Source organism: Pseudorca crassidens, chromosome 16 (genome assembly GCF_039906515.1).
Source record: "Pseudorca crassidens isolate mPseCra1 chromosome 16, mPseCra1.hap1, whole genome shotgun sequence".
Lineage (NCBI taxonomy): Eukaryota > Metazoa > Chordata > Mammalia > Artiodactyla > Delphinidae > Pseudorca > Pseudorca crassidens.
The window spans coordinates 83,598,194-83,620,282 of NC_090311.1; the positions used below are offsets into that span (position 1 = coordinate 83,598,194).

General features: G+C 46.6%; 1 protein-coding gene and 1 non-coding gene across 3 annotated transcripts in view; both read left to right on the forward strand.

Moving 5' to 3' along the window:
* ABCB10 (ATP binding cassette subfamily B member 10) overlaps positions 1 to 22,089 on the forward strand; it is a 32,724-nt gene that overhangs the window by 8,624 nt on the left and 2,011 nt on the right. For both annotated transcript variants that reach the window (XM_067711155.1, XM_067711156.1), the window contains exons 3-12: positions 159 to 361; positions 4,105 to 4,239; positions 4,995 to 5,141; positions 6,127 to 6,262; positions 12,517 to 12,612; positions 13,821 to 14,030; positions 15,901 to 15,980; positions 17,131 to 17,311; positions 19,806 to 19,849; positions 21,608 to 21,642. In XM_067711155.1, the coding sequence (XP_067567256.1) occupies positions 159 to 361; positions 4,105 to 4,239; positions 4,995 to 5,141; positions 6,127 to 6,262; positions 12,517 to 12,612; positions 13,821 to 14,030; positions 15,901 to 15,980; positions 17,131 to 17,311; positions 19,806 to 19,849; positions 21,608 to 21,642 (1,267 nt within the window). The remainder of the gene's footprint in view (positions 1 to 158; positions 362 to 4,104; positions 4,240 to 4,994; positions 5,142 to 6,126; positions 6,263 to 12,516; positions 12,613 to 13,820; positions 14,031 to 15,900; positions 15,981 to 17,130; positions 17,312 to 19,805; positions 19,850 to 21,607; positions 21,643 to 22,089) is intronic.
* On the forward strand, positions 14,835 to 14,907 carry TRNAG-CCC (transfer RNA glycine (anticodon CCC)). Its single transcript has one exon. It is a non-coding gene; the product is annotated as a tRNA-Gly (tRNA).

Here is a 22,089-nt window from a genome sequence, read left to right on the forward strand (position 1 = left end):
ACAGCGCGTGCCGATTAGTGCGCCTGGGCTCCCACCGCACCCAAGCCGGCGCAGACAGGCCTCCGGGGCTGCGGCTCAGAAGAGGCGCCGACCTCGGGCCGCGCGGCTGCGTGTTAGCGGCTGAGCCCAAGCCGATGCCACTGCTCTTTGCCTTGCAGGTCAGCGCATCGTGAATAGGTTGAGAGCTTCGCTCTTTTCCTCGGTTCTGAGGCAGGAGGTCGCTTTCTTTGACAAGACGCGCACCGGAGAGCTGATCAACCGCCTGTCCTCGGACGCGGCCCTGCTGGGGCGGTCGGTGACCGAGAACCTCTCGGACGGGCTCAGGGCCGGAGCCCAGGCTTCCATTGGCGTTGGCATGATGGTATGTCGGCCCGGCTGCCGGGGCGCCCTGCGGCCGGGGCTCGGCCCGCGCCCTCTTCTCAGGCGTGAGGTGCGCTCCGTTGAGCTGTTCTCATCGCTGTCGCAGAGGCCGCGGGGACCTGGAGCAGCTGCTTCCTTGGTGGCACCTGCGCCTTCACTTCTCCGCCATGAATTCCTGTCTGGAGAACGGACCGTTGGCATTTAGAAAAACTTACCTTGTTGCCTGGGTTTTCCGAGAACGTGTGAAAGTGGTGGGAGGGCCCTCGGGTCCTGAGTGTGGGTCAGAGGAGGGGTGTCAGTTCCGTCCCCAAAGGCAGGAAGCTGCCACTGCCGTCTGGATGGGACAGAGGCCTCATTTCCTCTCCTCCTCCTATCAGGAGCAGGTCCCCTCCTGCACGCAGGCAGCTCTGCCCTCCCTTAGGGGAGCCGGCTCCACCCAGGCCCGTGTCCCTTCCTTAGCTGGGGGCCTGAGCCCAGCTCCCTTCTTCACACCAGTGGTCTCTTCAGACCTGCGCAGCTGCCTGGTAGGAATGTAGTGCAGGCCACGTGTGCCAGTGTACATTTTCTAGTAGCCACGTTTTAAAAAGCAAAAAGAGGGAATCACCTGGCGGTCCAGTGGTTAAGACTCCGCGCTTTCACTGCTGTGGGCCCGGGTTCAGTCCCTGGTCGGGGAACTGGTACTAAAATCTCACAAGCTGCGTGGTGTGGCCAAAAAAAATTAAAAAAAAAAAAAGCGAAAAGAAAGGTGAGGTGAGATTAATCTTAATAATTTTACTTAATATAAACAATATTATCAATTCAACATGTGTTTAATATAAAAATTGTTAGATATTTCAAATTATTTTTTCATATTAAGATTTCAAAATATAGTGTGTTTTCTTTTATAAATTTATTTATTTTGGGGTCTTAGTTGCTTAGTGCAGGTAGTTGCAGCGAGCGGGGGCTACTCTTCGTTGCGGTGCACGGGCTTCTCATGGCGGTGGCTTCTCTTGTTGCGGAGCATGGGCTCTAGGCGCACGGGCTTCAGTAGTTGTGGCTCGCGGGCTCAGCAGTTGTGGCTCGCGGGCTCAGCAGTTGTGGCTCGCAGGCTCTAGAGCACAGGCTCAGTAGTTGTGGCACACGGGCTTAGCTGCTCCACGGCATGTGGGATCTTCCTGGACCAGGGCTCGGACCCTTGTCCCCTGCATTGGCAGGCGGATTCTTAACCACTGCGCCAGGGAAGCCCCCAAAATATAGTGTGTATTTTATACTTACGGAACACTTAAATCTGGATGCTAAATTTTCATTGGGAATACCTGATCTGTATTTAGATTTCATAAAATTTGTGGTTGAAAAAGTATATTAACATACCCAAATTCCCAGACATTCTTAAAACTTTACCAATAACTAAATAGAAATGGAGTATCAGTTTTTAAATTTAAATTTTAATTAAAACTAAATAAAATGTAAGGTTTAGTTCCCCAGCACACTGGCCACATTTCAGGTGCTCAGTAGCTGTGAGAGGCTGTCATCTTAGCACAGTTCTAGACCCCTAGAGTGAGGACGGTGACTGATCTTTTCTCACAGGTGGAAAAGCTTGGGTTTCTGTCCTGTGTCCCACAGGGCATTCAGTCCAGAGCAGAAGAATATGTTGAGCCTGTAAGATCTGACATACAGAGTGGAAGACAGCTTTGAAATCTTATGTATGCCCAGCCAAGAGAGAAGCAAAACTCTGGGAGAAGGGCCCTCCTGAACTAAAGCACCATTTCCAGATATTAATAGTCCAGGGCTCAGGAAGAGCTGGGAACCTCTTTTTGTAGCAGGTGAAGAGAGTCCCAGTGTAGGGCAGGTGGCTCATCGGGGAGGGAGCCTTAGTACCTTGAGCTGCATAGCAAAGTACCACACCTGGGGGCTCAAACAACAGAAGTTTATTTCCCGTGGTTCTGGAGTCTGGGAGTCCCAGATCAAGGTGCTGACAACGTAGGTTCGTTCTGAGGCCTCTTCTCTTGTCTTGTGGGCAGCCATGCTCTCGCTGTGTGCTCCGCTCACGAGGCCTGTCCTCTGTGCTTGTGGGGAGAGAGCTGACTCGCTGGTGTCTCCTCTCTTAAGGACCCGAATCCTATCAGATCAGGGCCCCCGCCCTTATAACCTCATTTTACCTTAACTCCTTCCTTAGAGGCTCCATCTCCAAGTCCAGCCCCATTGGGGCTTAAGGCATATGAGTGTGGGGGGGACACAAACACTCAGCTCATAGCAGGGCCTCATAAGGGGGCATCCCCTGGGACCTGGCCTTTAGCTCTGGAGGAACAGAAGTGTGCTTTGTTTCTCATGGGCTCCCTGGGCCTGACTATGGTAAGCCTGCTCCCAAGAACCTAATGATGTCTGTACCATACTGCCAGTTTGGTAATTTACGTTCGGGGGTCTCCCTCCCACCATTAAGATGTGTGTCCTGATACTCCAGCACTCCTTGTATGACAGCACCCTGCAATATTCTTCAGAAGGATATTTCTAAGCGTGGAACCGGAGCACGGGGAGGGAGGGTTCTGAGCCCGTCCCCAGGGCCTGGGGGGCACCGAGGGATGCTCCTGCCCCCCGTGCAGAGGGCTTGCTTGGGCTGTGCTGAGACCTGCCTGGGTGCCTCGCTGCCCCTGCATGTGTCCTGTGGCCACTGCCATCCCAGCGTCTGCTTGTCTGCTCAGGGTGGGTCGTCCCATGGATCAAGGTGCTGAGCTCATTGCTGCCTCAGGGCCTCTGTGTACTTGCTCTTCCAAGACCACATGACCCTGTGGTTTCTCTCTCTCTCTCTCTTACCTGTTTGCTCTCCGACTCTCATCTTTGCTGTCCCCTTGGATGAAGCTCCATGTGGGTCAGTTATCTCCCAGGTGCCTAGAATAGTGTTCGCTGCATGACGGCATTAGGCAACCAATGAGTAAATAAGTGAATGATTGCGTGCTTCGTCCTTTACTTTACATTTCAGTCTGCAGCTTTTCCTCAGCATTTTAGGAGAGCCTTGTACTGATGATACTATTTTATAATTAATAATTTGTCGAAGAAATGCTAGTACCATTTAAAATACAATCACCTAATTGCAGGGTTGGCTACGGGAAAACCCCACTGTGTTACTTCCCCTTCGAGCAACTCCAGTTGTTAGGAGACTCCTCCTTTTGTTGAGTCTAGATCCATCCGACTGCGATTCCAGTCCTCTGAGCCGCGGAAACAGCTCTAACTTGGTTGTTACACCCCCTGCCAAGTCCTCTTTCAACTCTGTCATATGATGTGGGTATTTTTGGTCTTGCTGCCACCTGAGTCATTTCAGTGAGATATTGCTCAGGTTGTTCAGAGCCCTTGATCTGGACCTGAATGCAGAACTCCTGGTGAGGTCTGGCCAGCGTGGAGCAGAAGGCGGCCTCCTTCCTCTGCTCACATCCTGCCCCCCTTCTCTGTCGGTGAACAGCGTGGCCTGATTTACACAGCACTGGTCCTGCGTTGTGTCAGTAGTGGTGCAGCAGTGGAGGGTAAAAGAGCCCCACCCTTGCTTCAGCAGCTCTCTGTCGCGTCACTCCTGTGTGGCAGGCTGAATATTCATGGGGCTTTGTGAAGATTGAAAATGTTTGAAAAGTTCTACCAAAACTGGATGTACGATTTTGAGACAGCAACCTTTAAGCCTGCCTGTTAATTTCAACACACGCACACACTTAGAGCGGGCAGTGAGAATGTCTTGCTACTCTGTGTAACACAATACGTTTTGGCTTTTGTTTTTGACAGTTTTTTGTCTCCCCTAATCTGGCCACTTTTGTTTTGAGTGTGGTGCCTCCAATATCCATCCTTGCTGTGCTTTATGGCCGATACCTACGGAAACTGACCAAAGTCACTCAGGACTCCCTGGCACAAGCCACTCAGGTAAAGGCCCCTCCCTGGTGTGGTCTCCACTTGAATGAACTCAGAGCCAGGGTATCGGTGGGCAGACCCTAAGGGATGTGCTGAAGCTTTTCAAAAAAGTACTTCCTTTTCCTTACATTAGCCCCCCGGATCTTAGCAACACAAAGTACTCTGCCTTCTAGACTAGATTAGTACCCACACCTCAGCGTTGAGCCCACTTGACTGTACATTGTGTGAACTTCTTACTGTCACTATTTCTTATAGGACGAAAAAGCTAATTATATTCTGAAAATAGTTTCTGGATGATACTCTGTCCTTCATTAATGAATAAGGGTAGCTTTGTAATGCTATTCAGTATTGTCTTTTTTAAAAATTAAAAATAACTTATATTTTCATGTTACAAAACCATGCATATTTATGAAACTAAAATTTTGAGAATATAAAGAGAAAAATAACATGCATAATTCAAGCTCTCAGAATGAATGTTATTAACATTTTGGAGTCTATCCTTTTCATCTATCTTTTTCACTACGTAAAATATATGTCTTTATCTACCTACCTTCCCATTTATCTCTTTATCTACCTATATATATGATGTGTCTATGTATAAATATATATTTGTTTCCAAAAACAGGATTGTTTATCATATACTCTACTTTGTAATCTATTTTTGACGTAGTTGCGTATCATGAGCAGCTTTCTATTGATAGTATCTTAAAAATGAGAACCACATTTTAATTTTGCCTCCCTCGAAATATATGTATTATTTCTCCCAGCTAGCTGAGGAACGTATTGGAAATATAAGAACTGTTCGAGCTTTTGGGAAAGAAATGACTGAGATAGAGAAATACACCAGCAAAGTGGACCATGTGATGCAGTTAGCAAGGAAAGAGGCATTTGCTCGGGCTGGTTTCTTTGGAGCAGTAAGTAGATCATTTTGGAAAGAGTGGAAAGGGTAGACGTTATGACTGGGAGGGGTTTTTATTCTGTGAATCTTGCCATACGTAGAAAATACTTCTCCCTCAAGAGTAAGAATTACCATCCTTAAAATATTTTTGTGAAGGAGGAGGAAAACAAGTAAATGTAATTAAAAGAAAGGTGGTGAGACCAAGACAGTGTGGGACTGGGCACTGATTCTCAGAGTGTGGTCCAGACCAGGCATGTCAGCTTCACCTGGGAACTGGTTAGGCACACCAGCTCCACTCTGGATGTCCTGAATTGGAAACTCTTGGGATGGGGCTGGCAATCTGTGTTTTAGCCCCAGGTCATTCTGATGCAGGCAGTTTGAGACCCACTGAGGATTAACCAAAATAATCTCAGTGTATTTCAAGAAGGAAGTATAAGAAAATTGATCACGTTGATCACAATGAACTCGGGTAGGACACCGAACTAGAAAATCACCATGATGGCAGATTCATAATATGTTCAAACTGGAAAGAATGTTAGAGGTGATTCAGTAACGGCCGTGACTTAACGGATAGGAAGGCCCAAGGAGGCAGCACTTACAGAGACCACGCACCTAACGCAGGTCAGGGCAGGTGAGCGAGATGCAGGGCTCTAACTTCTCAGTGCAGCCTGCCCAGCCCAACACGTTACAGTGTACTGATTTCCTCCAGTTAGGGAAGGCCTCCTTACTATCATTTTTCTCCTTTGCAAATTGATTAGACTGAGTAAAATAGGAATCTGATGGGTGACTTAGTGTTTAGGTTTCGGTGTTAATGAGATTATTTCCTTCAATACTGTGATATTTCAAAAGTATTTTTAAATTCAGATTAAAACTTATTTAGTATTTTGGAAAAATCTTGCTTGATGGTGAAATGCATAAAGGGAATTATAGGCCATGCAAATGCTTTTTGCATTTGGCGACTTTGGTTCCCACCTGACTTCTGTGTTTTCTTCCCTTGACAGACCGGGCTCTCTGGGAACCTGATCGTGCTTTCCGTCCTGTACAAAGGAGGACTGCTGATGGGCAGTGCCCACATGACAGTGGGTGAACTCTCTTCCTTCCTAATGTATGCTTTCTGGGTTGGATTAAGCATTGGAGGTATATAATTTAAATAGGTTTGGGAATTTACAAATCAAAAATAGGGTTATAGTTTCTGAAATGAAAAGTTAACTTTCCCATTACTCCACCTCTCATCAATTAACTAACTGCAAAAACCTCTCCTAGAATGTTACTCCAACTTGACTTTGAAAGAAAGAGCAGAGATACAAGTGGGATCCTCCGTGGGGTCTGGAATTTCCAGGGTTTTGCAGGCCCCCCGTAGCTGGTGGAGCTCCGGGTCTCACTGGAGCTCTTTCCAGCTGCATGTAGGGCAGCCTGTTCCCTTTCACCATAGGATGGATGCTGGGGAGGAAGGGTGGTGTGAACAGACATGTACAGGAACCCCCGTCCTCTGGTGGTGATGCTTCCATGATGGGCAAGTCACTGGTGGGGAGTAAAGTTCCTTCTGTACAAAGTCAGCCATGTTCAAAACTAGTGAACAATCACAAATATAAGTGATAAAGTACATGAAGCACAGTTGCTTGCTTTTGTCAAGAGCCTCTCAGATGAGCTTTCATCGTCTACTTCTGAGTGAAGAGAAGCAAGACCCGTGGAGTCTGCGAGGTTTTCTTTTCCGTAGCTTTCCTGAGGCCCCAGCCAGCTGGGAGCAGATGATTTCCTGCTTTGGAAAGGATGGAAAGGTTAGATAAACACTGAAGTCTGGTTCAAGGAGCTCAGGTATCCCATGGGGGTCACCTCAACCCGACACTCTTGTTGTTTTCAGGGTTTCAGGGTTTTCTACTGGTTAAAGGTATAGACTTTTCCTTAGACATCTGCAGGCAAGTGAGGATGTTTTCTGGACTGAGATTTCCAGAGACTCCTTTAAAAATAGCATAATAGTTCCTCTGGCTGGTCTTGAAGACAAACCTGATCAAGACACTTCCGGGTGCTGAGTGACTTGGGATGTGAGAGGGCCAGTTCAGGAGGACAGAGCAATGACAGTGTTTCTCTTTTCTCTCCGTCTCTTGGGTTGGGCCTGTCGGGCTGTAGGCTCGCACACCCGTGTGGGTGGGTTCCTTTCAGCCTTTTGTCCCACCTCAGAGCGGACTTGTCTGCCGCCACCTTCCCTCTCTGTGGCCTTCCTGTGCACGGTCCACGCTTGACCGCTGTCAGCTTTCCTCCTGCCCCCCCCAATCTTGAGTTTTCTGCCACATTTGTCTTGATCTTTCTTAGTCCCTCTGCTGACACCTCCTTTTTTCCATAGTACTTGACCTGATAGACACTACCTCTGTTTTGGGGTGTTCTGCTGCCCTATCTTTTGTCCCAGGTTCATAGCTGTGTCTTGCACAGAAATTGGTTGGAAACACAGTTCCCGTCCCCTGGGAGTCAGTTACCTCCCCTGGTCACAGATGTGCTGCTGAGGCTTTGTCTGTACTTGAGATTTCGGGGGGCTCGGCCTCCTGAGCCACAGGCCACCCCACAGCTCTGGTTGATGGTTCCTGCCGTCTGGAGGTGGAGAGAGGAGTGAAGTGTGGGCGGGACTGTAGGGACCTGTTACAGGTTGAGTTGGGTTTTAAATGTTTTTGTGAAGCTCACTGTTTAGAGTGATTCTGTAATGAATCTGCAATCAAGAAATCCTGTTTTATTTATTAAATAAATCAGAATTTTTATATGTTGGTTCCTGCTTAGAATAGATTTTACTGAAAAAAAAAAACCCACAGTAAATTCTACATTTATTTTCTGTTGTGAGAGTGTCAGAGGTGCTATTTGAAGGAAAACATGCTTGTTTCTTTTATACCAGAGAAGGCTCTTACATCTTCCTATCAAACCCAATATCTTTTTTTCTTACATTTTTATTGAGGTGAAATTCACATAACACAAACTTAATCATTTTTAATTGTACAGCTCAGTGGCATTTAGTACATTCACAGTGTTGTGCAACCACTACCTCTGTTTAGTTCCAAAGTATTTTCCTCACCTCGAAGAAAGGCCCATACTCATCAAGCAGTCTATACCCCCCTCCCCAGCCCCCAGCAACCAGTTTGCTTCCTATCTGTATGTATTTACTTACTCCGGATATTTCACGTGAATGGAATTATATAGTTTGTGGCCTTGTGTGTTTGGCTTCTTTCCCTTCGCATGTTTTCAAAGTTCACCCACATTGTAGCATGTACTTCATTCCTTTTTGTGGTTGAATAATATTCGATTGTATGGATAGACCACATTTTGTTTATCCAGGGCCATTTTGTCTTTGTTTCTGTTTTCCAGAGTCTAAACTCTTTACTATGTTGTGAACTACTTCCAACTCTTTCCCTTGACTTTTCCTTCCTTCCTTCCTTCCTTCCTTCCTTCCTTCCTTCCTTCCTTCCTTCCTTCCTTCCTTCCTTCCTTCCTTCCAATTAATAGACTTCTTAAAAGAGCAGTTTTAGGGGCTTCCCTGGTGGCACAGTGGTTAAGAATCCGCATGCCAATGCAGGGGACACTGGTTCGAGCCCTGGTCCGGGAAGATCCCACATGTCACAGAGCAGCTAAGCCCGTGTGCCACAACTCCTGAGCCTGTGCTCTAGAGCCTGTGAGCCACAACTACTGAGCCCACGTGCCACAACTACTGAGCCTGAGCTCTAGAGCCCGTGCTCTGCAAAAAGAGAAGCCACCACAATGAGAAGCCCGCGCACCACAACCAAGAGTAGCCCCCGCTTGCCACAACTAGAGAAAGCCTGCGTGCAGCAACGAAGACACAATGCAGCCAAAAAAAAGGAGCAGTTTTAGGTTCACAACAAAGTTGAGCAGAAAGTACAGAGAGTCCCATAGACCCCCCGCCCCCCATGCACAGACTTCCCCATTTATCAGCATCCCCCACCAGATGGTGCATTTGTTATAATCGATGAACATACACCGAAACGTTATCACCGAAGTCCAGAGTCTACCTTAGGGGGTCACTCGTAGTGTTGTACGTTCTGTGGGTCTGGACAAACGTATAATGGCATGGATCCACCACTGTAGTATCATACAGAGTAGTGTCACTACCCTAAAAATCCTCTGTGCTCTGCCTATTCATCCTTCCTTCCCGCCAGCCCCTGGCAACCACTGATTTTTTTACTGTCTCCACAGTTTTGCCTTTTCCAGATGTCGTGTTGTTGAAATCATGCAGTGTGGAGCTTTGCACCTTAGCTTCCTTCACTTAGTAGTAGGCATTGAAGGTCCCTCCATGTCTTCTCATGGCTCAATAGCTCTTTTCTTTTTAATGTTGTCTGGATGGACCACAGTATCCATTAAAAGGACATCTTTGTTGCTTCCAAGTTTTGGCAATTATGAATAAAGCTGCTGTAGACATTTGTGTGCAGGTTTTTGTGTGGATATAAGTTTTCATCTCCTTTGGGTAAACACGGAGGAGCACGATTGCTAGATTGCATACAGTAACAGTATGTTTAGTGTTGTAAGAAATCGCCAGACATTCTTCCAAAGTGGCTGCACCACTGTGCGCTCCCACCAGCCCAGAATGGGAGTTCCTGTTGCTCCACGTCCTCACCAGCATTTGGTGGTGTTAGGATTTCGGATTTTTGCTGTTCTGATAGATTCGTTGTTGTCATAATTTGCTTTTTTCCCTGGTGACGTGATGCAGAGTATCCTTTTATATATTTATCTGCCATGGGTGTATCTTCTTTGGTAAGATGTCTGTTTGTCCATTTTTTAATTGGCTGTTTGTTTTCTTATTGTTGAGTTTTAAGAATTCTTTGTATACAATAGTCTCCCCTTATCCTCGGTTTCACTTTCTGTAGTTTCAGTTACTGGTGGTCAACTGCAGTCTGAAAATATTAAATGGAAAATTCCAGAAATAAGTCATAAATTTTAAATTGCACACCATTCTGAGTAGCATGATGAAATCTCACGCTGTCCTGCCTCCTGCCTGGGACATGGGCCATCCCTTTGTCCAGCGCATCCCACCCGTTAGTCTTTTGGTAGCCGTCTCAGTGATCAGATGCACTGTGTAGTACTGCAGTGCTTGTATTGACATGACCTTTGTTTCACTTAATAATGGCCCCAAATTGCAAGAGTGGTGATCTGGCAATTCAGATATGCCAAAGAGAAGCCATGAAGTGCTTCCTTTAAGTGAAAGGGTGAAAGTTCTTGATTTCTTAAAGAAAGAGAAAAAATCATATGCTGAGGTTACTGAGATCTATGGTAAGAATGAGTCTTCTGGTCATGAAATTGTGAAGAAGGAAAAAGAAATTCATGCTGGTGTTGCTGTCCCACCTGAAACTGCAAAAATTACACCACACTGCTTAGTTAAGTTGGAAAAGGCATTTAATTTGTACAAGATACTTTGAGAGAGACCATGTTCACATGACTTGTTACAGTATATTGTTATAATTCTATTTTATTATTAATGTTACTCTCTTACTTTATAAATTAAACTTTATCTTAAGTATGTGTGTGTAGGAAAAAAATACAGCTGACCCTTGAACAACACGGGTTTGAACTGTGAGAGCCCACTTATACAGATTTTTTTTCAATAAATACGTACTGTAGTACTACACGATCCATGGATGCAGTTACAGAGGGCCTGCTACAAAGTTATATCTGGATTTTCACATGTGAGGGGGTTGGCGCCCCTAACCCCTGTGTTGCTCAAGGGTCAGCTGTAGTATATATGGAGCACCACGGTTTCAGGCATCCACGGGGTTTTGGAACGTATCCCCCGCGGATAAGGGGGAACTACTGTATTTTGGATACCAGTCCTTTGTCAGATGTGTCTTTTGCAAATAATTTCTCCCAGACTGTGGCCCATCTTCTCATTCTCTTGACAGTGTCCTTCACAGAGCAGAAGTTTTTAATTTTAATGAACTCTAACTTCCTTATTTTTTTCTTTCGTGGATTGTGCTTTTGATATGATACTTAAAAAGTCATTGCTGAACACAAGATCATATATGTTTTTCTCTTATGTTATCTTCTCAGAGTTTTATAGTTTGGCGTTTTACGTTTAGACCACTTTGAGTTAATTTTTGTGAAAGGTGTAAGGTCTGTGTCCTGAATCATTTTTTGCACATGGATGTCTGGTTGTTCCAGCACCATTTGTTGAAAAGTCTACCCTTTCTTCATTGAATTGCATTTGCTCATTTGTCAAAGATCAACTGACTATATGTATGTGGCTCTGTTTCTGACCAATGCATTCTTAATTTAACCTGAAGGTTTTAATCCACCGTATCTTGTATAAATAACCGTATACCTTAGACAGAATATTTGAATTGCATTTTTTCGTAAAGTAAGTAAGTAAGCATCCTTACTGAGGGAAAGTGTTACAAGTATATGTTCTGGCAGTTGACATGGAGTGTACTTGGAGTTTAAATCATTAATTAAATCATAGTTCAAAGGTGGCTTTAAGAAGAGGTTGGAGGCTTCCCTGGTGGCGCAATGGTTGAGAGTCCGCCTGCCGATGCAGGGGACATGGGTTCGTACCCCGATCCGGGAGGATCCCACATGCCGCGGAGCGGCTGGGCCCATGAGCCATGGCCGCTGAGCCTGTGCTCTGCAATGGGAGAGGACACAACAGTGAGAGGCCCGCGTACCAAAAAAAAAAAAAAAAAAAAAAAGAAGAGGTTGGAGTATTTAACATTGCCAAATTTCTTTTCAGTTTTTAGCCTGGTAAAAGTTGTATTTGTTGAGTGTCTGAAAGGAGGGTTTGATTATGTGGATATGTCTTTTAAATGAATATTGGGGTACCTTAAGTTCCTTATAAGTATGGGATAAGCATTGTATTTTATTTATATTGCTATGTTTTTGAGTAGGTAGACTTTTATGTAACATTGTGATTTGTTTTTTGTTTTTTTTTTGCGGTACGCGGGCCTCTCACTGTCGTGGCCTCTCCCGTTGTGGAGCACAGGCTCTGGACACGCAGGCTCAGCGGCCACGGCTCATGGGCGCAGCCGCTCTGTGGCATGTGGAATCTTCCCGGACCGGGGCACGAACCCGTGTCCCCTGCATCAGCAGGTGGACTCTCAACCACTGCGCCACCAGGGAAGCCCTAACATTGTGATTTTAATTCAGTGGTTGATTAGTATGACTATATGTATTTATAAATTCCTTGATCTGACCAAACATTAAATCCTTACTAGAAATAATGAAATTGGAGGAGGAGAAACTGAAGGAACACAAGGGTATGAGACTGAGGGAACTCTGATGGATTCCCAGGTAGCTGCTTCAAATCAGATTCTGTATTAACAGCAGGTTGTGGTCACTGTTTCCAGAGGTGCGGGAGTAGCAGAGGGCCGTTTCCTGGTACCAGTGATAGACGTGTGCCTTTGCTTCTCACCCAGGTCTGAGCTCCTTCTACTCAGAGCTGATGAAGGGCCTGGGTGCCGGGGGCCGCCTCTGGGAGCTCCTTGAGAGAGAGCCGGAGCTTCCTTTCAATGGTAGGTCTGAAATGGGTTTGCTCCTCTTGGCTGGGGTTAAACAAATATGGTTTCGGACCGTGACACCAGCTTCCTGCCCCACTTGGGATGGACGAGCTGGAGCGGGACTCTGTCCCTTGCATGTGGCAGGGACAGGGCCATCAGCGGGGTGGGCGGTGAGGAAGCACAGCTGCTGGGCGCTGTCATGGGGCCCCAGGGCGTCCCTGGAGGCGTGGGGACTGACCACAAAGTGTGCAGCCACTGTTTACCTCCCTGCAGGCGATTTGCTACCACAGACAGAAGGGTAGAAGTGAGTGCCTCTCAGGGGTGCAGATAGGAAGGGCCTGGCCAGTGCCCAGACTCGTCTCCCTTGGTGCTTTTGACGTTTGTGTGGGCAGGGGGAGGGAGGCAGGAAGAGGGATCACATGTATAAAAGCCTCTGAGTTGCCTGGCTTCCGGGGTGGGGTGGAGGGTGCTGGTGCTAATTGGCTGGAGCTGTCTCCTTCATCAGCTGCTTCCCGGAAAGCTGGTGCTCGGGGCAGCTGTGCGGCCTGGGCCAGCCAGCCAAGGGGTCGGGGGACGGGGCTGGGAGCGGCAGCCACTGCCAGCTACTCGCTGATCCCTAGGTACTGGCATTGGCCCCAGGTCAGTAGTGAATGCCCAGTATTCTCCACTATGACAGGCTGGGAGAGACTGAGCCCCTTCTCCCAAGTCAGGAGCAAGGTTACACAGGACAGAGCAGACCTCTGACCCCCCTCTAGCTCCGGGGCTGTTGTGCAGCGCCCGCCTGTTCATCATCATCCTCTGAAAACATTGATTTAGAGAAGGTGAGGTAAACCCTAGACAAGGGAACCGCGGAGGCAGCGTACAGGGAGAAGGCCACTGGGCTCGCCCGGATGGCTCCCGGGCTGGAAGCTCCATCCACGGCTCGGTTGGCACGGGCAGGCTGGCCCCTCTTCACCTCGGCGTCCCGTCAGTAAGACTGGGATGGGGACTTCTGCCTCTCAGGGCTGCGAGACTCCAGCAAGGTGGCGGGCGTATGGTTGTACTGCCGATGCAGAGCGGGTTCAGGGAAGCGCTGGTCGGAGGCCTCCTGACTTGCCCGGGAAGAGCCCAGACTCCAGGACTCGCCATGCTGGGCCGTGTCTGCAGTCAGACAGGCGGGCACTGGGCTCCGCTGTGAGCCTGAGCTTTGCCCTGAGTGATTGGAGCTCCATCTTCCCTTGCAGAGGGGGCCATTTTAAACGAGAAGAGCTTCCAGGGTGCTTTGGAGTTCAAGAACGTGCATTTCGCCTATCCAGCTCGCCCAGAGGTGCCCATATTCCAGGATTTCAGCCTTTCTATCCCAGCAGGATCCATCACAGCGCTGGTTGGCCCAAGTGGTTCTGGCAAATCAACAGTGATTTCTCTCCTGCTGAGGTTGTACGACGCCAGCGCTGGTGAGTGGCTGAGCACATTGTAGGACGGGAGGCCTCTCCTGGGCCCCCAGAGAGGGTCAGGTTACGCAGGGGCCGTGCAGTGCGCGAGTTCTGAACACAGAGGGTTTGTTCCCAGCAAGGAAGTCCCAAACAGAGGATTCACTTTTCGGGCTATGGCAGCTCACACAGAGGGCCCATCAGGCACATTGTATCTTGTGTTCGCCACTCAGGTCCAGAGTGACTTCCTGAACCCCACCTCCTCGTCTCCTGTGTGGTGCTTCCTCCACCAGGAGAGGGGCTCCAAGAAGGTGCCTCGGGGCTGCTGAGCACCACCGGCCACGGCAGCACCAGGAGTACGTGCCACTCTGTGCCAGCCCTGAGCTTGTGCAGGAGCCTGGGCTCTCCCTGAAGCCCTCCGGTCCTCCTGCCTGGGGCTGGTGTGCAGACAGGGCATGTGGCCGTCACTGATTCACTTCTGGGCCGCTGCTCCATTGAAGCTTTCTTGCGGTAGTAGAGATTTTCTTACAGACTTTTCTCATTCAGATTTTTTTTTTTAAATTTTAACTGGATTATAGCAGCTTTCAGAGCAAAGAACATATTATTTTACTTCTTTATATCTTTTTAAAATATATAGTTGACCTACAACATATTAGTTTCAGGTGTAGAGCATAATGATTCCATATATGTATATACTGTGAAATGATCACCACAGCGTGTCGAGTTAACATCCATCACCACACACAGTTACAGAGTTGATATCCTTCTTTGTATCAGAGCTCGGAGAAGATAGTCTGTTTTTGGATTAAGAAAACAATGATGGGGACTTCCCTGGTGGTCCAGTGGCTAAGACTCTGCGCTCCCAATGCAGAGGGCCCAGGTTCGATCCCTGGTCAGGGAACTAGATCTCACATGCATGCCGCAACTGAGAGTCCGCATGCCGCAACTAAGACCCAACGCAGCCAAAGTAAAATTAAATAAATATTAAAAAAAAGAATGGTATTTCTCAGCAAGAAAACAATTGTCAGTATAAAATAAAACCATGAATTTGAAGAGTATGTCTTATGGTCTTTTTGGTTACAACAGTGTGAGAGCTGGTTATGTGCCAGGTAATTATCTGACTCACAGGTCATGACCCACAGAACCATGAAGTGCATTAAAATGGGTATTACTACACTGTTGGCCTCTGGAATCACTGCCTTGGTTTACCCTCTACTTGCTGTAAAATTCTGAGTTTAAAAAAATCCTAGTGAGTGGGATGCAAATCAAGTCAAAATACTAAGCCTCTAGTTTCTTCACAACGGTGAGTAAATCAAGGAGAAAAGCAACTACACTTATATTCCTGCCTTGTGTAGCCTATAGAACACTACACTTTTTAAGTCAAGACCTCAGGTTTTGGTAGGTTTATGAAAGTTTACAGCTGGCTTGTATAATGCCACACACCTAACTGAGAAGGAATGGGATTTCTTGTGTTGGTCACTGTCATTGTCATCGGGAAGCATGATTGCGTTCCCTCAAGGTGTAGAGGTAATTCTGTCAGCTGAGGTCACAGAGTTACATCTGACTGTTGAAACACTCTGCCACCATGTCAGAGTGTTAGTTGCAGACAGCAGACTCTCCAGCTGTGCTTACTCGGGAAGGCGAGCTGGATGGACGAGCTAGGTGGGCTTAGTCATCTAACCACTGCAGGGAGATAGTAGGCGTGGACAATCCAGAAAAGTCCCTTTTAGCTCTGAAATTCCCTAAAATACGTTGGTTTTAGATTCTGTTTGGAGATTTTGAGTATCTGATCTTTAAAAAACTGAGTCTAGAATTTTCACATCAGAGCCTTTCTGTGTTTACATGAGTCATTGGCCCCATGACACTTAGTGACTCTTTCCTTCTTCTCTGCAAGGAACGATCAGTCTTGATGGCCGTGACATCCGTCAGCTAAATCCAGTCTGGCTGAGATCCAAGATTGGGACAGTGAGTCAGGTAGGAGGAGAGGGCTCCATTTTTATTACATTTTCTTTTAAAATTGCTTTTGTCATTTGCTTTTTTCTTGGTCTTGAACCTTTCAAAAGAAAAGGAATGGAAGTTTTCTAGATTTATGAAACCAGTCTCCAGGGCAGGTTGTTTAGGTTTGTAAATAGTGCTGTTTCCTGAAGACCTTAAACATTTTAACCACTCGAAGCATTGACTTTATCAGAAGCTGGGGACTGGCATTACTTTGTAATGCAGATAGTCTAGAAGATTGGGGAGAAAAAGATACAACTGTTTAGCTGCTTCTGGCTCTTCCTCAATTCTCATTTTCATTGCTAGCCAGTCTACTGTTTTGCATAATGGGTTTCAGAGACAAGCAAGCAAAGGCTGTGGCCAGAGCCAGGGTCTCCTTGCAAAGAGGCTGCAGATTTCAAGAACCTTGATGGAATGCGATGTCTTTGATGAGGCTGTTTTCACAGGACCACTCGGTGCAGGGGAGTTTTGACACAGCTATTGGTATTTTTATCACCAAGCTTCGTGCACAGCAGGCAAACCCAAGCACCCCGACTGCTGAGCCTCTTCCTCTAATGAGCCTTCCCTCAGCACCACTCCATTGGTGGGGGGCAGCGACGGGGGGCTTGGCTCGGTGGTGCAAGGGTCACGGCAGTGCCACAGCCTTATTAGGGAGGGAGAAAGAAGCTGGGAGTTCATTTGCTTTTTAGCACTATTCCACAGAATAGCTCTGTCCAAATGCCACGTTCCCTTCTGCTCTGTGTGTATATCAAAAAGTGATAGAAATGGATTCTCCCATTGCCCTTGGAAGGCAGGCAGCTGGAGAATGCCGACGGGCTCGGGGTCCTCCTCGGGGAGGGGGACTTGCATTTACAGAGCGCCTGCTGTGTGCCGGACGCTTGCAGGTGGCTACTGTGGGACCCCGTGTCCTGCAGTGGGGGACCTACAGGTGATAAAGGCAGTCCTGCTCGTGCTAATGCATGAATTTTTTAATCGCCCATGGGGTATATTTATGGAGAATGAACCAGAAAAACAGTATATATTCTCTGGGAACCGTTTAGTGTCTTAGCTGTAAGTATTGTACTAAGCTCCACTGTATTTACTAGACTGTTGCAATTTGCAGTAAATACGTTTTATTTCCAATGTGTAGGAACCAATTTTGTTTTCTTGCTCAATTGCGGAGAACATTGCCTATGGTGCAGACGACCCCTCCTCGGTGACGGCTGAGCAGGTAGAGAAAGTGGCTGGTGTAGCCAATGCAGCTGCTTTCATCCGACATTTCCCTCAAGGGTTCAACACTGTGGTCGGAGAAAAGGGTGTTCTCCTCTCAGGTACCTTTTTGTTACCCCTTTGCAGCAAACACTCTCTAAACACTTCCCGTCGCAGTGTTATTTTCTAATTAGGCTCTTGTCCTTAGAGTTTATGAAATTAACCTTTTTCGTTTTCTCACATCTCTTTTGTATGTGGACAACTCCCCAGTTCCTTTCACTTTCTACCCCAGACCTGTTTCCAGATTCCCACTGGTGTCCCACTGGGTAGTACTCAGCCACAGCAGCTTTCTCTCATCCCAGAAAAGATACGTTTTGTAACTCGAGATCCTTGAAAATTGTAGAAAATAAGACAGATACCGCAGATGGCAGGATGATTTGTCCAGGAGGCAGAGACTGCATCAGGGCAGACGTGCAGCTGAAGGGGCTCCTTATTCCTCACTTCGTAGGTTGTGTGTAGACCCAGGACTTACAAACTTTTCTGTAAAGGACCAGAGAGTAGATGATTTAGGTTTGTGCGTCACACGTGGTCTCTGTCACAGTCTTCTTATTATTTTTTAACGACTCCTTTAAAACATAAAAAGCATTCTCAGTGTGAGGCTGTGCACAGACAGGCCCTGGTCCAGACCTGGCCCAGGTGGAGTCCGCTCTGCCCCGTCCTGGACGAATGGGGGCTCGCAGGGCTGTGGCACCATCTGGCCCATGGTATCGGCTCCCCCCGCAGGTCAGATCGCCTTTGGGGGTGGTGTTTCCAGGAGGGAAAGAGAAAACAGTTCTATTGCTTTCAAGTACAGAAGTGGGACCAATGAATAGAGGAGTAAATCTTTGGTGAAACACAGATTTTTTTTTTTTAATTACAAATATTCAACTGTACTTCCTTTCACGACGAGCTCTGTCACGGGATGTGTGCAAGCAGGGGGTAGAGACCTCCACGTCAGAGTGAAGCTGCCGGGTTGGGTGGGGGCAGGAGTCCTTCCAGTGCTAAACCGTTTGCTTGAACTTAGACTGCAGACTTTAACACAAAAACGTTTTAATTTTGTTGTGTATGATTTGTTTCAATGATAGGCAGTAGATGAAAAAATATTTTTTGATAGATTGGGGAAGTTCCGGGGTTTTGATAGATTGGGGAAGTTCCGGGAGTAGAACCACTACTGTGTCGCTGGAACAGACGTGTCCTTGGGCAGGACTCCAGTGTAAGCTGCTGGTGGTGAAATTACCGAGATGGAGGGGTGGGGTTGGGAGCTACCTGTGCTCTGTCCCATGAGCACAGCACCTGCTCGCTTGGAACAGGTGCTGCATGTCCTTCCCTTCGACCAGGATGCTCAAGCTCCATCTCCAGTGAAGTAACCGAAGGTCACGGTCTACCCTGGAGGAAGGCCCCTGTGTGCGCATTGGCACTGGGGTTTTCAGAGCTGACCAGAGCCCTTGCTGGCCGCTCTGCTGACCCACACCAAGCACTCAGACCCCCACCAACCAGAGAACTGGGAAAGGAAGGGTTTTTCCTCCTTCCCTCCTCATGAGGGTGGGGTTGCCTGGTTGAGGACAGCTTTTAGCAGCACCACCCATTTCAGTTTAAATGATTAACTTGTCTCAGATGAAATAATAAGTAGGTTCAGCCAGTAACATCAACCAAAAAGGAATGTTTTCGTCACCAAAAGTGGAATTGAGTTTCCTAACATGAACTAAGTTGGGAGGAGTGAGTTGAGTCCTGCGCTGAGACTTCACCAGTTATAACTTAGGAGAGCGTCCCTGGGGGGAAGGAGAGGGTGGGGTGCAACAGGGGTGAGGAGGGGAAGTATCATCTGTCCGTCCCTCCCCCTTCCCCCACACCACCCCCTGGCGTTTAGTCGAATTTGAGTTTTACAAAGGGGGCTGGCTAGCATGGCATAGTCTATCTGTTGCCCCCATTTTCATACACGCACAAAGTACCGCGTGTGTCGGTTGTTCCCTGGGGCAGGAAAAAGAAAACAGCGTGAGAGTGGAAGTATGGAGTAGTGTTCTGGGCGGACAGTGGAGTTACCAGTCCCAGCTCCTTTCGCTCCTGTCCATCTCACGTACTGCTCTGAAACCTCTAACTTCCTCGAGTTTCCCGTTCGTTTCCTGCTACAAGAGGTGCCCTCTTGCGGGGCACGGCACGTGTGTGGTTAAAAGCGCACAACACTGTTCAGACCTCGGCTCTGCCACTGACCAGCTGTGAGGCCTCTCACAGGATATTGTGCCTCAGCTTTTCACCTGTAAAAAGAGAATCATTATAGGATCTACTTCAAAGGCTTGTTTTTGAGATGAAATGAAATAATACATGTAATGCATTTAGGAAATGCCTGGGACGTAGGAATTCCTCAGTGTTAGCCATGATAATAATTATTGTTATTATTAATCTTGAGATAGATGAGGAAACATTATAATATTTAAAACGTAGGTTTCTGTTCTCGCATCTATCTCAACTATGACTGGGAGAAACTACCTTCAAATTGCCACATGGCTCATCAGAAAAGCCTGTTACCAAGAATTTTTGTTAAGGCGTTCAATTTTAAAATGTATATATTGTCATTGTCAGGTGGGCAGAAACAGCGAATTGCAATTGCCCGTGCTCTGCTTAAGGTAAGCCGGAAGCCTCTCAGCGGGGGTTGGCATTGTTCTTAATCAGGGACCTTGTAATTTGTAATGTGCAACTTTTCTTCTTCCTTTTTCTTGGGAAGGGGCGGGTGGGTATATGGTTGACAGTTCTGGTGAAAGATGAGTTGGGAATTCCACTGAGTACCTGTGGTCCAAATTTAGCAAGTGTTTCCTGAGTATTAGGAGCCAGAGGGAGAACAGTTTAACACACGGATCTTCCATCAAGAAGCATACAGAATATTTTAAAACAAGAATGTCTCTGTGTGTGTAACTGAGTCATTTTGCTGTGCAGCAGAGCACAGCATGGTACATCAACTACACTTCAGTACAAAAAAATAATAAAATTAAGCATACAGTCTAACTGGTAGAGTAGTGATTATATCAAAATACCAAAATAATACAAGTATTCTTACTCGTATAATCTGTAATCACCTGCTAAACTGAATAGTACAGACTTGAAATACTTATACAAGGCTCCTAAGAGGAGAGGGAAAAGCTGAAAGTCATAGACATTGTATTTTGTAGGAAATGATGGCCTTCTCCTTTGTTATATAACTATTCTCCTCAGATTTATAGGTGATTTTTTTTTAAAAAAACAGCTTTATTGAAGCATGATTTACATATCATAAAATTGACCAGTTTTAAATGTACTTTTCAGTGACTTTTAGTAAATTTACAGAGTTGTGCGCCCATCACACAATCCAATTTTAGAACATTTCTATCACCCTGATACCCTTTTGCAACCTTTCTGCCTTCCCAGCCCCAGCCTGCCACTAATCTACTTTCTGTTTGTCTAGATTTGCCTTTCTGGACATTTCAGATAAATGGAATCAGACAAGATACAGTCTTCTGCTTCTAGCCTCTTTCAGTAGTATAGTTTTTGAGGCTCCTCCATGTTGTAGCCTATATCAGTACTTTATTCCTTTCCATTCCTTTGTATGGACAGACCACAATTTGTTTATCACCCAAGTGTTAATGAACTTCTGGATTATTTCCGGTTTAGGGCTGTTGTGAATAGCACTGCTCCGAATGAACAGTGTACAAGCTTTTGTGTGGGCGTGTTTTCATTTCTTACGGACGGATTCCTAGACAAAGCTAGAATTTATGTGTTTCTCAGTTCTGTGTGTACTACTCCTAGCTAAACTACAAGCAGGACCTTGAGAGTCTAGACTCCATGTGACTCACTTTAGAGCCCCACTTCATACTGTTGGTTGATTCACCAGCAGGTTAAAGCTGTACTATGAAGAATATCCGATTCATTGATCACTGTGATCATGGTTTTTGTGTGAGATCATGCGATCTCAGACACTTACGAGTTTGTTTTTCTTCTTTTGTAGCAGCTTTATTGTGATAGAATTCACACACTCTACAGTTCACCCATGGAACGCGTGCAGTTCAGCGTTAGCGTATTCAGAGTTGTGCCTCCGTCACCATAATCAATTTTAGAACATTTTCATCACCCCCAAAATAGCATCCACACACCACCCTGCCTATTTCCCCATTGACCCCAGTCCCAGGTAACGACTCTGCCCCTGCAGAGCTGCCTGTTGTGGACATTTCCTCTAAGTGGAATCGCACACGAGGTGGACTTCTGTGTCTGGTTCCTCTCGCTCAGCAGAGTGTTTTCAAGGGTCATCCATGTTGTATCACGTATCAGCACTTTATTTCGTTTTATTACTGAGAGTTTGTGTTTTTCTAATAAAATTATGTTTTCTTTTCCTTTTAATGTTTTTCCTTCTTCAGAATCCCAGAATTCTTCTCCTAGATGAAGCAACCAGGTGAGGCTATCTTAATGTGTAATTGGATTAAACCAAATTCTTCCTCTATCACAAACTTTTATTCTGTACTTCAAGTGATACGGCTGAGAATGCCTTACACTTTAAAGTCACGGGGTCTGAATTAATCATGACAGTTGGGAGGCAGTGAGCAGGCCGAGTCATGAGTTGAGGGTTCTAGTTTCAATTCAGACATTTGTGGTGAATCCCTGATCACCAATCAGCAACTGTGCAAAATGCTTTTAACTTACATGGCAGTAGTTCTATGGAGATCAAGGGTCCAAAGCTTCTTTTTTTTATAGTAACTTTATAATATAAAATATAGATAGTTGACCCAAGAAGTTGCAATTTTGATCATAGTGAAAATTGGCTGCTAATGAGGGGCCAGTGTACGTGCACCAGGAAATACACGCGTGAACAGTGTGCGTGGCCCTGACGTCTTTGCTTTCC